The sequence below is a fragment of the Sebastes fasciatus genome, chromosome 18, assembly GCF_043250625.1.
Source record: "Sebastes fasciatus isolate fSebFas1 chromosome 18, fSebFas1.pri, whole genome shotgun sequence".
Taxonomy (NCBI): domain Eukaryota; kingdom Metazoa; phylum Chordata; class Actinopteri; order Perciformes; family Sebastidae; genus Sebastes; species Sebastes fasciatus.
In genome coordinates this window covers 2,489,713-2,504,190 of record NC_133812.1, presented here as the reverse complement: position 1 = coordinate 2,504,190, position 14,478 = coordinate 2,489,713, and the positions used below count along the sequence as shown (strand labels likewise).

General features: G+C 37.4%; 1 protein-coding gene and 1 long non-coding RNA gene across 2 annotated transcripts in view; both read left to right on the top strand.

The window, feature by feature from the left end:
- LOC141756264 (uncharacterized) overlaps positions 1–14,478 on the top strand; it is a 214,979-nt gene that overhangs the window by 186,026 nt on the left and 14,475 nt on the right. The gene's annotated exons all lie outside the window — the stretch shown is intronic.
- Positions 7,948–12,983, top strand: il17a/f3 (interleukin 17a/f3). Its single transcript, XM_074615859.1, has 4 exons — positions 7,948–7,999; positions 9,791–9,996; positions 10,137–10,280; positions 11,865–12,983. The coding sequence occupies exons 1-4, from the start codon at positions 7,991–7,993 to the stop codon at positions 11,986–11,988; spliced, it is 483 nt and encodes a 160-aa protein (XP_074471960.1). The 5' UTR covers positions 7,948–7,990; the 3' UTR covers positions 11,989–12,983.

Genomic DNA, 14,478 nt, shown 5'->3' with positions numbered 1-14,478 from the left:
AAAGTCTTTAATTTCAACTCGGGAGCAAAAACTAAAGTATATATTCATATTTTTTGACCAGTATACATATTATACACCGATCAGCCATCACATTAGGACAGCATGGGTCCCCTGACCGGTCCCCATACGCAACAAACTGCTCCTCACTGTGTGTTCTGACACCTTTCTATCAGAACCAGCATTAACTTGTTCAGCAGTTTGAGCTCCAGTAGCTCTTCTATTGGATCAGACAACACGGGCCAGCCTTCACTCCCCACGTGCATCAATGAGCCTCGGGTCTGACCCTGTCGCCGGTTCACCAGTTCTCCTTCCTTGGACCACTTCTGGTAGGTTCTGACCACTGCAGACCGGGAACATCCCACAAGAGCTGTAGTTCTGGAGATGCTCTGACCCGGTCGTCTAGCCAGCACTATGTGGCCCTTGTCAAAGTCACTCACATCCTTACGCTGGACCATTTTTTTCTGCTTCCAACACAAAGTTCAAAATGTTCACTTGCTCTCTAATATATCCCCCCCCCCCCCCCCACTGCCAGGTGCCACTATTACGAGATAATCCATGTTATTCACTTCACCTGTCAGTGGTCTGAATGTTATGGCTGATGGGTGTATGTATATGTGGCAATAAAAGAGGTGAATGAAGAGGAATCTTCTTTTGTTATCTGTGGCTGCTTTTATGGGAATGTGGATCTTTCAGATCAATTTTAGGAGTGCCTATGGTTTGCAGGTTCCCCATTCCCCAACCAACCAAAATCAAAGATAAATAAATAAATATGAAATTAAATATAGCAAAAAATAATATTAATATTAAAATAATGTAGCCATTAATTATTTGATCAAATGTGACATAAATTGATTATTTCTGTTTTAATTTGCTTGCAAATTATCTTTGTATTAATTTCTGTATTTATTTACTCTTCTGTTTAATTAATTCATTTGAATGAATGAATTTATTTTAATCTATTTTTGCATTTATTTATTTCTCCATCGGCCACGAGGTTCCCACTCCCAACACTCACAAGCAATTACAGCTAATCTGCGTGCTGTTTCTCTAGAGAGGGTAATAGTAACAGGATTTCAATATCTTGTTTATTCAAAATAGTTAGTATTATGGTCGTGAAACCCAGCTTCCAGAGAATCAATGTCATTCACTTCACCTGTCAGTGGTCTTAATGTTATGGCTGATCGGTGTACATCCTGGGAAATCACTGCATGCCTAATGCCGGCACATTTGTGCAGAAAGCCCACCCCGGCTGTGTCTTATTTATATGTGATAGTAAAACTGAAAGATTAAGAAACGGTCCGAGATGCTGGGGAACTTTGTGATTTCCCAGAAGAGCTGCTCTCAAATGATGAAACCTCTTCCTGCTTCTGTGTACCAGAGTGTTTACAAGAAGCCTTTTTATTTGAAACCCCCCCAATGAATCCAGACGTCACTTTGTGGGGGAAGCAGGTGCCACAAAGTTCACTGTTCAGCTTCCACCTGCCCTCTCCCACTCGTCGGATTATATTTCAGATGGTGGGGGTACGCAGCATCGTTGCACCCACACTCTGTAGCCCTACAGTCTGTGACTTTTAGGCTCCGTAACGTAACTCAATCATGGCCCCGATCAGTCTGAAGATAAGGCCCCAGAACCGCTCAAGTCGTGCACCGTCGCGCACCATCATCCGGGACACCAGAGGCCTCGAGCTCTCGACACCCACGGCTGACTCATTTCACATGTGGTATCAAAGGCCACAGCCCGCTGCACCTTCCTCGCATCTTTCTCCTCCGCTAAGACCAAGTTTAGTTTTAGTTTTTGTTTAAAACTGAGGTTTCAGGACCATAATAGTAACTATTTCGAATAAACAAGATATTGAAATCCTGTTACTGCGACCCTCTCTAGAAAAACAGCACGCAGATTAGTTGAGTGTTGGGAGTGGGAACCTCTAGGCCGATGGACAACGAAATAAATGCAAAAATAGATAACTAAATAAAAAATTAATTAAAAAATAAATGAATAAATTAAAAAAAGAATTTAATTAATTAATTAAACAAAAGAGTAAATAAATACGGATATTAATACAAAGATAATTTGCAAGCAAATTAAAACAGAAATAATCAATTTATGATACATTCTATCAAATAATGAATGGCTAAATTTATTTTAAAGGTCCCACATTATAAAAACGTGATATTTTCATGTTTTTTTAATTATAAAGCAGGCTTAAGTCCTATATAAATACTGTGAAAGTATCGAAACGCTCAATCCACAGGGAAACACACACAGCCCGTATTCAATACTCTGCATTTGAAACAAGCTGACAGGATTTCGGTCCATTTGTGATGTCACAAATATACAATATTTAGACTCTTTACACAGATTTAAACGTAAACATTCTAAATGTGTCCCAGTTTATTTCCTGGGTTGCAGTGTATGTGAATGTCATCAGCTGACAGGAAGTACACATGAACCCAAGCTGTTGCCTAGCAACGCAATTTTGTTGCAATTTTGTTGCAATTTTGTCGCAATTCTGTCGAAATGCGCTAAAACGGTAAATACAGGTATATTCAGACAGACAGTATGAGAAAAATAAAGTGTTTTTTGAGCATTACATCATGTAAACATGTTCTAGTAGAAACACAAAATACAAGTATGAACCTGAAAATGAGTATGATATGGGACCATTAATATTAATATTTTTTTTGCTATATTTAATGACATATTTATTTATTTATTTATCGAGTCATTTATTTATTTATCTTTGATTTTGGTCGGTTGGGGAATGGGGAACATGCAAACCATAGGTACTCCTTAAATTGTTCTGAAAGATCGACATTCCCATAAAAACACCCACAGAAAACAAATGAAGAAATATATGACATTATCATTTTGCCATGTGATCATTTATCGATCAGTTAGATGTAACGTATTTTTTCACCATATACATTTTCTTTTCATATAAATAATCAACTTGACTGAGTCACTCGGTGTCAAACTTCACCTTTGGGAAAATAAGGCTGCTCACTGTATGTAGCAGACCGACTTTACTGTCTTTCAGAAGCTGTAGCGGGCTCATTTTCTGAGTTTTCGAGCCATCCGTCATATGAAACTAGAAAAACCTAAAGAATCCATCGGTACCAACCATGTCATTACTGGCTAAATAACGCTCCGAAGTTACACTCAATTTTGGCGAGGAAAAAACTGGCATGGCCATATTCAAAGGGGTCCCTTGACCTCTGACCTCCAGATATGTGAATGTAAATGGTTTCTATGGGTACCCACGAGTCTCCCCTTTACAGACATGCCCACTTTATTATAATCACATGCAGTTTTTTGCATGCAGTATAAATGTGATATTTTCGCCTATTCTAAAAAATGGTGCAATTGAATATTTCTGCATACTGGGGGTCTATAAACAGTCTTGGATTTTCAAAAATAAGGTATCACTGTAGAGCTGAGTGAATCCAATGAGCCCAACTGTATTCATGTGTGATGATGTTAGTCCCCCGTAGGAGCCATTTCATTGTAATGAGACCATTTTTTGAAACTTGACCTCACTGTATAAAATGACCTTGTGATGACCTCTAGGATAATCACAGCCTCATGAAACTTTACAGCCACAAACTAGAGACCTAGAGCATTCAGAGGATGGATGGATCAAACTAGAGACCTAGAGCATTCAGAGGATGGATGGATCAGACTAGAGACCTAGAGCATTCAGAGGATGGATGGATCAGACTAGAGACCTAGAGCATTCAGAGGATGGATGGATCAAACTAGAGACCTAGAGCATTCAGAGGATGGATGGATCAAACTAGAGACCTAGAGCATTCAGAGGATGGATGGATCAAACTAGAGACCTAGAGCATTCAGAGGATGGATGGATCAAACTAGAGACCTAAAGCATTCAGGGGATGGATGGATCAGACTAGAGACCTAGAGCATTCAGGGGATGCATGGATCAAACTAGAGACCTAGAGCATTCAGAGGATGGATGAATCAGACTAGAGACCTACAGCATTCAGAGGATGGATGGATCAGACTAGAGACCTAGAGCATTCAGGGGATGCATGGATCAAACTAGAGACCTAGAGCATTCAGAGGTTGGATGAATCAGACTAGAGACCTAGAACATTCAGAGGATGGATGGATCGAACTAGAGACCTAGAGCATTCAGAGGATGGATGACGTTCCTAGCTACATTGACAATAAGGGGGTTTCTGAGAAGTTAACACAAGAGAAGTGCTCGCCATCCAATCGCCAAAAAATACAATTCTTGCAGAAATCTCTCAAATGTCAAAAGTTTTTGACACCAAATCACAGCACGACTTTTTCTATGGTGTTCCTCAAGGTCTTGGTGTCTTAATGTGGTATTTTGGAGGAATTATTTTTGATCATTTTTGATCAATTCTCGAGTGGTAAAATTAGTTAAATTTAGCACATAATCTGGGCAACAATTTATGAGACATAACAGAGCACAGGGATGACCATCATAAACTTCTATCATATTGTTCTAAGCCCTTATACACTTTCATGATTTAATTTAATTAATTAATTTAATGTTGTTGTTTTTTTTTCTGATTTATGACTAGAACAACTTGACACACAGTGCTGAGCTGTGACATCTACTGTTGACCCCTCAAAGGTCCCATATTATGCTCATTTTCAGGATCATACTTGTAGTTCGAAGTGTCTCATTGTAAACCCACTCTTCCCTATACTTCCAGTACAGCTGTGCTCCAGTTAGACGGCTCTTTACTCATATGACACAATAAGAGAGGACATGTTATCACACGGTTTGTAGCTGATTCATTACCAGAACTCTCATCAGCATTTCTTTGACCTACATAATTTACTGGGTTGGCAGTGTGTAGGTGTTAGTTACTAGTAATGTTTTTCATATGACTCAGATAAATAAATCAAAACAGATGCTGTTCACATTGACCAGTCTCTGTTGGTTTGTTAAAGGAAAACCATAACAGGTAATAGGTCTCAGTTTTAAACTGAGATCTGAGGCAGATCTATTCACTTATAATACTTATTTGTTTGACTTTGGTTTAGGAAACCAAACCAAATTCCCCTTTTGGTTTGGTTTGTGCACTGAAAGGAAAATGTTCCCGCTTGAGTCGCAGATTCTTGCCCCAGTGCCTTTGTCTTTTTTTTTTTTACCATAAACGTGAGTTCTGTTTTCACAGCCACATCAAAAAAGGTCCACAGGTGAGTGAAATGTTTTCACACCTTTCGACAGGAAGTCAGACATACATGAGGGTGTCACCTGGCTCATCACACACAGGGGAATTATTGCTTTTTCCCATGCACTGTGACTTCACTGTGACAGGTCAAGATGGGGTCAAGTAAAAAGAACAATGCTTAATACAAAGAAAGTACAAAAGATCAGCTAAACTGAACTTTATTTTATTTAGCACCTCTGATACAAACATGCAGCCCAAAGAGCTTCACATAGCAAGATTAAATCAACACAGACAAAAAATAAAAAACAAAAATTACACAAAATTAGATACGAGTTTGCAAGACTGAAAATTACAACAATAAATAAAATAAAAATAAAATAAACACCATGGATGAAAGTAATATAAAAAAACCCAACTAGAATTGCACTAGGAGCAAACGCGCAATTTCTGAATATGGGCTGTGTGTATTTCTCCGTATATTGAGTGTTTTGATAGTTTAAAAGTATTTATATCGCACTTAAACCTGCTATATAATATCAAAGACATGAAAGTCTCACTTTCTACAATATGGGACCTTTAGAGCCTGTGGTGTTAATGCACAGGTTGAGTTGAGTTTTTTAAAAAAATTCCCGAAGCCGGATCATGATCCGGATCGCCACCAAAATCTAATGGATTGTTTATTGTGCTGCACCCCATCCCTCCAACGAATTTCATTCAAATCCATCGCAGACTTTCTGAGTTATCCTCCAAACGGACAAACCAACAAACAAACAAACCAACAAACCAACAAACACACAAACCAACGCAGGTGAAAACATAACCTCCTTCCTAGGCCTTCGGCCTTGGCGGAGGTAACAATGATTAAAACTTAAAAACTAATGCTACAACATGACTCTTTAAAGCAGCAGTAGTCAGTATATTTTTGGCATGATTGGGCAAAAATCCCCTTATAACCTTTCAGCATATTGTAATTCAAGTGAGAGACTTCTGCACCTCCTCATGACTCTGTTTTCAGGCTCTAGAAATTCTAGCCCGTGACGGGAGACTTTAGCCAATCACAGGTCATTTCAGAGAGAGATCATTCCTATTGGATGTTCATTTGTTAAGCAACAGTTTGGGTCCATGTTTACTTCCTGTTAGCTGATGTTATTCACATAAACTGCAACAGGAAATAAACCGGGACACATTTAGAATGTTTATGTTTAAAACCATGTAATGGTCTAAATATTGTATATTTGTGACATCACAAATGGACAGAAATCCTAACGGCTTGTTTCAAACACACAATTTCTGAATACGGGCTGTGTGTGTTTCTCCGTATATTGAGCGTTTTGATAGTTTAACAGTATTTATATAGCACTTAAACCTGCTTTATAATATAAAAGACTCACTTAAAATCTCACTTATTACAATATGGGACCTTTAAAGCTTTGTAGTAGTTTTCTAATAGACTTTTTAGTCAGTAAAAAGTAAAAATAGTCTAAACCAGTGATTCTCAAAGTGGGGTCCGTGGCACTCTGCCAGGGGGTCTGTGAAAAGTTTTCAGATTCATTCATTTAAATCTAATTTTAAACAAAAGGCTTCATAGTCCAACAAATAATATTTACATTTTTTAAAATCTACAGTATAATAGTTAATAAATGATGTTCTAATCTAACAAATCTATAACTCATAGAATATGCAAATATCTATCTTCGTATAATATCTTTCTAATATATGAATGAATGAATGACTTTATTTCGAGCATAAAAATAAATAAAAACAGATACAAAATAATAACAAACAAAACAAGAACAAAATGTGTCCGACAAGAAGTAGAAGTAAAACTCATATTTCCCTATACCCCTTTCTCACTTCTCCACTTTTAACTCATATATCATAGAATGATAATATAATATAATATATAAACTATCCCGGATTTATTTACATCCCAAATTGAAATATATGAACAGCATCCCAAGTTTATTTATAACCCACATATCCATCCGGAGTTAAGAAGTAGATATAAACCAACCCTTAACACAACCCTTATCACAATTCTTCCTCGTCCATATACCTCCCAAAAAAAAATCTTTTTTGTATAGCTTTTTAAATTGATTTATATTTGTAATACATTTATATGTCTGATACATTTCACCAGTGTTGTTCTTTCACATAACTAAGACGATAGAAGTGTAAAAAAATAGGTTATACGTCACATTGTTCCAAGGGACATACTGTATGTACATGAGTGGGTCATCGGTATATTCTCTATCTTGTAAGGGGTCCGTGGCTGAAAAGAGATTGGGAACCTAAACAGTTGGCATGAATGAGCATTTCAGCATCTTTAAAAAGTAAATTGGTCTGACTTTGGCAACATGTCAGAGATGAAAAAATGGATGTTTTAATGACCTTGGTAAAATAACAATTAAAATGTACATCAGAGTATAAAATCACTTCCAAGTTAGTGATGTGTTTTAATCTGTTTGCTATTTAAACTCTTTTAGCGTAAGTTGTATGTTTGAAATCTATGTACCCATATACGGTGACAACAGAATCTAAGACAATGAGAAAAATGCATATATGACTAAAAAGTCAAAAAAAGTGATGGAGATGCAAAATGGACAAAGAAACGCCGATCACAAAGATGCAAAAGCCGTTATCTAATCTCCAGATCAACATCTTTAACAGTCATAGTGGAAATGTACTGCAGATCTTGCCAACACACACCAACACAGTCTGTCTGCATATAAACACAGAGACAATGTAGACATAACAAGACAGCAGAGGAGCTCTGCACACTTAAAGCTGGGCTCTGCAGGCGAGACCCGACGCAATCATGCTACTGGTGAGTGCTTAAATCTTATCGAGGGTCATGAGATTATTATTATTATTATAAGATTTATATGACATAATGTGGAACTTTCTGTTGAACTGACATAAAGCAGTGGCTGTCACAAAATGTCCTTCATTTAAATTAAGGTAAAACTGAATGCATTATGTTTGGTACTTCGTGCATGTCTAATGTTGCAGTCTCAAGCTTCTTATTTCAAACCAACTGTAAAACATCTGGAGGGTGACATTTGACAGCTGTTTGATAATTTGATAAACAGATTTAACTCTGTTGTTCAAACAAGCTTTTTCCAGCTTCGTCTTCTGGCTAAAGTAAAGCCCTTTACTCAATCGGCACGATCTTTAGAAGGCAATTCACGCTTTTATTAGCTCGAGACTTGATTATTGTAATGCACTGTATGTTGGTCTCAGCCAGTCTTCCCTCCAACTTGTGCAAAACGCTGCTGTTCGCTTTTTAACGAACACTTCCAGACGTGAACACATCACCCAACGTACTTTACAAGCTCCATTGGGATTTTGCGGTCATCGGGGACAACTTCTTTTAGAAGTCCCGAGGTCGAGTAGTACTTTAAATCTAAGCTCAAGACTTTTTTATTTAGATTGGCTTTTAATACCTAGCAGCGCTGTGACATTTTCCCTATGCTTTTTATGATTTTATGATATGTTTTCATTCCTGTTATTTCCTGACGTTAATGTGAAGCACTTTGGGTACCTTTTGGTTATTGTAAAGGGCTATACTAATAAATGTTGATTGATTGATTGATAATGTAACGTACTGAGACGACGTGAACACATGAAAAGTTAATGTATCATTTGTCTTTTGACTCCAAATTTCATTGTGAAGCAAATGAAAGAAACTTCTGAGTGTTCTGAAATCAATAATACAGCCCAGTTGCACAGCAGTTCGAGAAATATTCACAGAATTTAATGAATTGTTTTGTGTGCATAGACATAAATTTCCCTTTTTTTTTCGTGTAGGTCGGCACAAAATCAATTTGTATGTAATCCACGTAATCAAAAACCAGGAAGTATAGAGAGCGGCGAACGCCGTGCAGGAAGGAGGTTGGAGTGGATGGGTGGGTCAAAAAATTCCCGCACTTCCGCACAGGAGACCGCTGTTCGTGTTCCGTGTGAAACCAGAAGTTAGCGTTGATTTATTTGTCACGTAACTTCCAAACTTAACTTCCAGCACTTCCGGAGTTATTTTAACCCAAACCACGATCTTTTCCTAAAGCTAACTAGGTAGTTTTTTTTCACGTAACTTACGTACTTAAGTTACGCCACTTCCGGAGTTATTTTAACCCAAACCACGATCTTTTCCTAAAGCTAACTAAGTAGTTTTTTTCACGTAACTTACGTACTTAAGTTACGCCACTTCCGGAGTTATTTTAACCCAAACCACGATCTTTTCCCAAAGCTAACTAGGTAGTTCTATTTTCAAAGGACTGGAACGGACGTTGACACGTGCGTCATGTTTTGTTGGACGTTCGTATGAAAATGCACTAAAACTATGTTGTTGAAAGTCGTGGTGAGTGTCACAAAAAAAAGTGAAATTTGTGTCTATGTAGACGAATCAAATAGATAACATTTCTTGACTATTTCACAAACTGCCATGTGACTGTGTTGAGGAATACCACCCAAGCATTCACACATTGATGAATTAAGTGGATGTCCAACCAAACATGAACTGGCTTGAACTGCTCTTTTCTCCATCCTCTCCTGGACTTCTTGTTTGTTTTGCGTGTCTTATAAGCGATAAAGCACTTCCTGGTGTCCTCCTGTTCAGGTATTGAGAGCTTTGCTGGTGCTGGGCCTGGCCACGCTGTTGCACGCCGCTGGGAAAGACCAGGCGGTTTCCCTGAGGTTGGGGCAGGGAGTCAGACCGAGGGGCAAGACGGTGAGACTGGTCCTGGATCCGTCAGTGCGTCCTCAGATGGCCAGCACGTCTACCTCAACTATTGCCAACATGTCTCTGTCACCGTGGACGTACAGGTGAGGCGTCGCTGAAGTCTGAGGGCCTTTAATGTCATTTTTCTTTCAGTTTGACGTGTATTTTCGGTCAATCAGTTATCAGTTCTGAGCTTTTAATGTCTGTGGTCCCAATTCTAAATGTATGTTTCGTCCGTCTCCAGAGACTCCTGCGTGGCATCTCGGTTGCCCCAGCGGATCTCTCACGCTCACTGCCTGACCTCTGGCTGTCTGAGCCTGCCGGGGGGAAGAGAGAACGCAGCCCTGGAGGCCAAACCCATCTACTACCAGGTCCTGGTCCTCCACAGGTGAGCCAGGGCAGTTTTTGTAAAAGTAGCTGATGATGCAGTTCTGCTGTTATGCTCAAAACTAGGGGTGGATACGATACGATATTATCACGATACTTAAGTCACGATACGATATTGTCACGATACACGATGCTTAAGTCACGATACACGATGCTTAAGTCACGATACGACCTTATTGCGATACTTAAGTCACGATACGATATTATCACGATACTTGGTCACGATACAATATTATCACGATACACGATACTTAAGTCACGATACAGTATTATCACGATACAATATTATTACGATACGATATTATCACGATACTTAGGTCACAATACAATATTATCACGACACTTAAGTCACGATATGATATTATCACAATACTTAGCCACGATACAATATTATCATGATAAAATATTATCACGATACTTAGGTCATGATACGGTATTATCACGATACTTAGTAACGATACAATATTATCATGATAAAATATTATCACGATACGATATTATCACGACACTTAAGTCACAATATGATATTATAACAACGCTTAAGTTGCGATACGATATTATCACAACACTTAAGTCACGAGACGATATTATACTGACACTTAAGTCACAATGGGATATTATCACGATACTTAAGTCACGATATGATCTTATAGCGATTTTAAACATTTTGCGATATGTTACCTTTTGCATCTAATAAGATACAGTTTTCACTCTGTTTATCTCAGAGTTTTCATTCACATATCTTTTGGATTATTAATAGGTTAATAGCTTATATAATAAAAGATCGATACTTGACGTCCATATCGACACAATATTGCCACGCAGAAATCGCGATACTATGCTGTAGCGATTTTTGAACCCACCCATATTAAGATAAAGTAAGTTCATCAAGTCGGGCAATCTAACAATTGAAGGGAAATATAGTTTGGAGAGCATTTTCTTTCATAATCTGATGCATTTCCTGTTGAAACAAGCTGCTGGGCAGCAGTTACTTTAAATTGAACGCAGAGGCACAACATTAAAAAAAAAAGTTTTTATTGCTGTTTTTTTATTTTTTTTTAAATGTATACCCATCAGTATGAAATTCACTGTTTTCTGGCATTTCTTAATGAGTAAGCGTACATTATGGGATGCATAGTTGATAAATCAGTTTGAAAACGTCAATTTTATTGCGGCTTGAAGTGGTAGGAATATGAAAACCCAAAGTAATGTGGTGTTCATCATCTGCTGTCAAACACTGAGGTTTGGCTCTGCACAGGCTCAAGACTTCAAACTGACATTTTTATGGAACACTACGCATGACAAAAAAAACACCTCAAACACTTTTAAATATTTATTTCAAAGACAGTGGCGTCACTTTTCTTTCTCACTGACCTCCCATTGCTGAATACATCGTGAAAAACGTTATAAAGAGTTTGGCATTTCTAACAGATGTATTATGTATGCAAACATACTGAATTGTATTAGATTGACTTCAGTTAACTTTTGCTTGTTTTTTCCCTGTCCCACTACAGTCCAGTTTGATTTAATTTAATAATCATATAATCTTATAATCACCCGCTCTGATTTCCCCATCCAACTCCAGAGTCCGAAGGCCACGGCGCACTAAGAACGGGAAGATGAAGAACAGGTATGACTTCAGACTGGGGACGGAGGTGATCACAGTGGGCTGTACCTGCGTGAGGCCCAGTGTCATACCACAGCAGTAACACACAGGAGCCACTCTATCTCTATCTCTTTCTAACTTAAACTTAAAGGTCCCATATCATGCTCATTTTCAGGATCATACTTGTATTTTGTGTTTCTACTAGAACATGTTTACATAATGTAATGTTAAAAAAAACCTTTATTTTCTTCATACTGTCAGCCTAAATATGCCTGTATTTACCCTCTGTCTGAAACGCTCTGTTTTAGCGCATTTCGACGAAATTGCGACGAAATTGCAACAGAATTGCAACAGAATTGTGTTGCTAGGCAACAGCTTGGGTCCATGTGTACTTCCTGTCAGCTGATGACATTCACATACACTGCAACCAGGAATAAACTGGGACACATTTAGAATGTTTATGTTTAAATCTGTGTAAAGGATCTAAATATTGTATATTTGTGACATCACAAATGCATAGAAAGCCTGACGGCTTGTTTCAAATGCAGAGTTTCCGAATACGGGCTGTGTGTATTTCCCTGTGGATTGAGTGTTTCGATACTTTCACAGTATTTATATAGGACTTAAGCCTGCTTTATAATAAAAAACATGAAAATCTCACTTTTTTATAATATGGGACCTTTAAGTTATGACCGAATCAAATGACTGTGTAATGTATTTCACAAAAACGAACAAACGAATATCGCTGTGCCACTTTCTAATGTAACCGGACCTTTAACGTGTTAGCCAACAGAACTTGATACACTGACAGCATCAGAGAGCTGCATTTCATTCTGCCCCCTAGTGGTGAAAAAATGCTTAATGCAGTTTTAACCTGAGGTAAAAGTACAATACAGTCTGGCAGATACATATTCTCAGGGGCCATGAAAGGGTGTTATTGGAAATATATATTTGTATATGTTATATTATTTTTGAGGGTGGGTAATTTTTCTTTAAATATTTTATCTTTTTCTTCTCTTTTTTTTTAACTCATATTTTATAATAACCCTGCTCTTATTTCATTGTAAACAAAATCAAAACGCTTTAATAAAGTTTTTAACCCAACTTTGATGTATTTTGGGCTGTGAGTTTTTTTTATATTGTTGAATAGAAAATAGCTTTTTTTATTGTGTAATTTATTTCTTAAAAGATTATTTATGTTGAAAAATGTATATGCTATGACTGATATGATATATCCTATATTAACTAATTTTCCTCCACCATGAATTCACGAGTTTATATCATGCTTTGATATAATGATATATAATGATATTTATGGCATGTATTACGGTCTTATTATAATGTTTCATGGATGTGACTGAATTGAGCAAAGAAAATGTATCTCATATGGGGAAGCAGTGTGTACTTAAAATCATTTTAGTTTCATTTATAGATAACTGATACTCTCTCACAAAAAAATAAAAAAAAATAAAGTAACACTTCATTTTACAGGTCCTCAAATTTCATGGTAATTAGGTGATAATTAGCAAGTAACCTATTTGAAATTTATTTGGAATTACTGCCAAATGACCCCAATATTTACCTTAAAAGTTATTGAAAATTACTTTATTATAAACATTATTTAATGATTATATGCTAAAATATCATATAATGGTTGAAATAGGGCCTTAGGTCTTGAAAACTTCTGACGAGGAAAAAAAGAAAATAACACATAAAATTACAACTTTATAATATTATTCTTGAAATCTCAGATTCTTTTTTTTCCCTCAATGTGGCCCTAATATATATGGTACATTACGTCGTACCATAGACCTACAACAATGATAAATAAAATTAAAATGTAAACAAAAAAAGTTATTCATTTCCATTTTTATAAATCCACAGGGAGCCACTGGAGAGGGGCTGAAGAGCTGCAGGTTGCAGACCTCTGTCCTAGATAGTTTGAGATGTCAGCAGTAATTCAGAGATTTTGTTTTAAGGGTCTGTTCATTATTCTGTGTGAATCTGGATGCATGCTCGGTATAGCCCCCCCTATACTTACCCGGTGAGGTGGTAGGTCCCGGTTAGGCGAGGCTGAGAAGATAAAATCCCATTCACTGGAGTAAGAGGGGGAAACAGGAGCAGAGTTGCCAAGTCTGCTTATTATAAGCACTTTGTTTGCTTGTTTTCCTGAAAAGTTGCTTACAAATAACAATAGTCGCAGGTTGCAGTTTTTTTTGGGCTTGTTTCTAAAGTGTAGTTGCTTATTTGGGCTTGCTCCTGTCTATCTCCTCTATATTGGTCTCACTCACCGCCACCACCGCGATTCAGTAGTTGTTGTGAGACAAATCTCTTGAATGAGTTTAGCTAACAATGCCAGGTACTAAATGGGCGAAATATGGCAAAATGTACAACAAAGACGAGAGAGAGAGAGAGGACTTAAATATCGGATTCGCCCTCAATTGGGGGACAATTCAAAGGTAGTTTGCCGTTTTTTGTAAGTGTGATATACGAGCACATTATGCCGAGCTGGTTAGACAAGAAAGTACAAGAAAAATGTAGAGTTACAAGTACACAAATACACAAATGAAATAACATTTAACTAAACAAAATA

What these genes read in the sequence shown, in the direction of transcription:
- il17a/f3 (XM_074615859.1), top strand. An exon ending in CTGTCACCGTGGACGTACAG is followed by an intron (nt 9,997 to 10,136) that starts GTGAGGCGTCGC and finishes GTCCGTCTCCAG; the next exon opens with AGACTCCTGCGTGGCATCTC. An exon ending in CAGGTCCTGGTCCTCCACAG is followed by an intron (nt 10,281 to 11,864) that starts GTGAGCCAGGGC and finishes ATCCAACTCCAG; the next exon opens with AGTCCGAAGGCCACGGCGCA.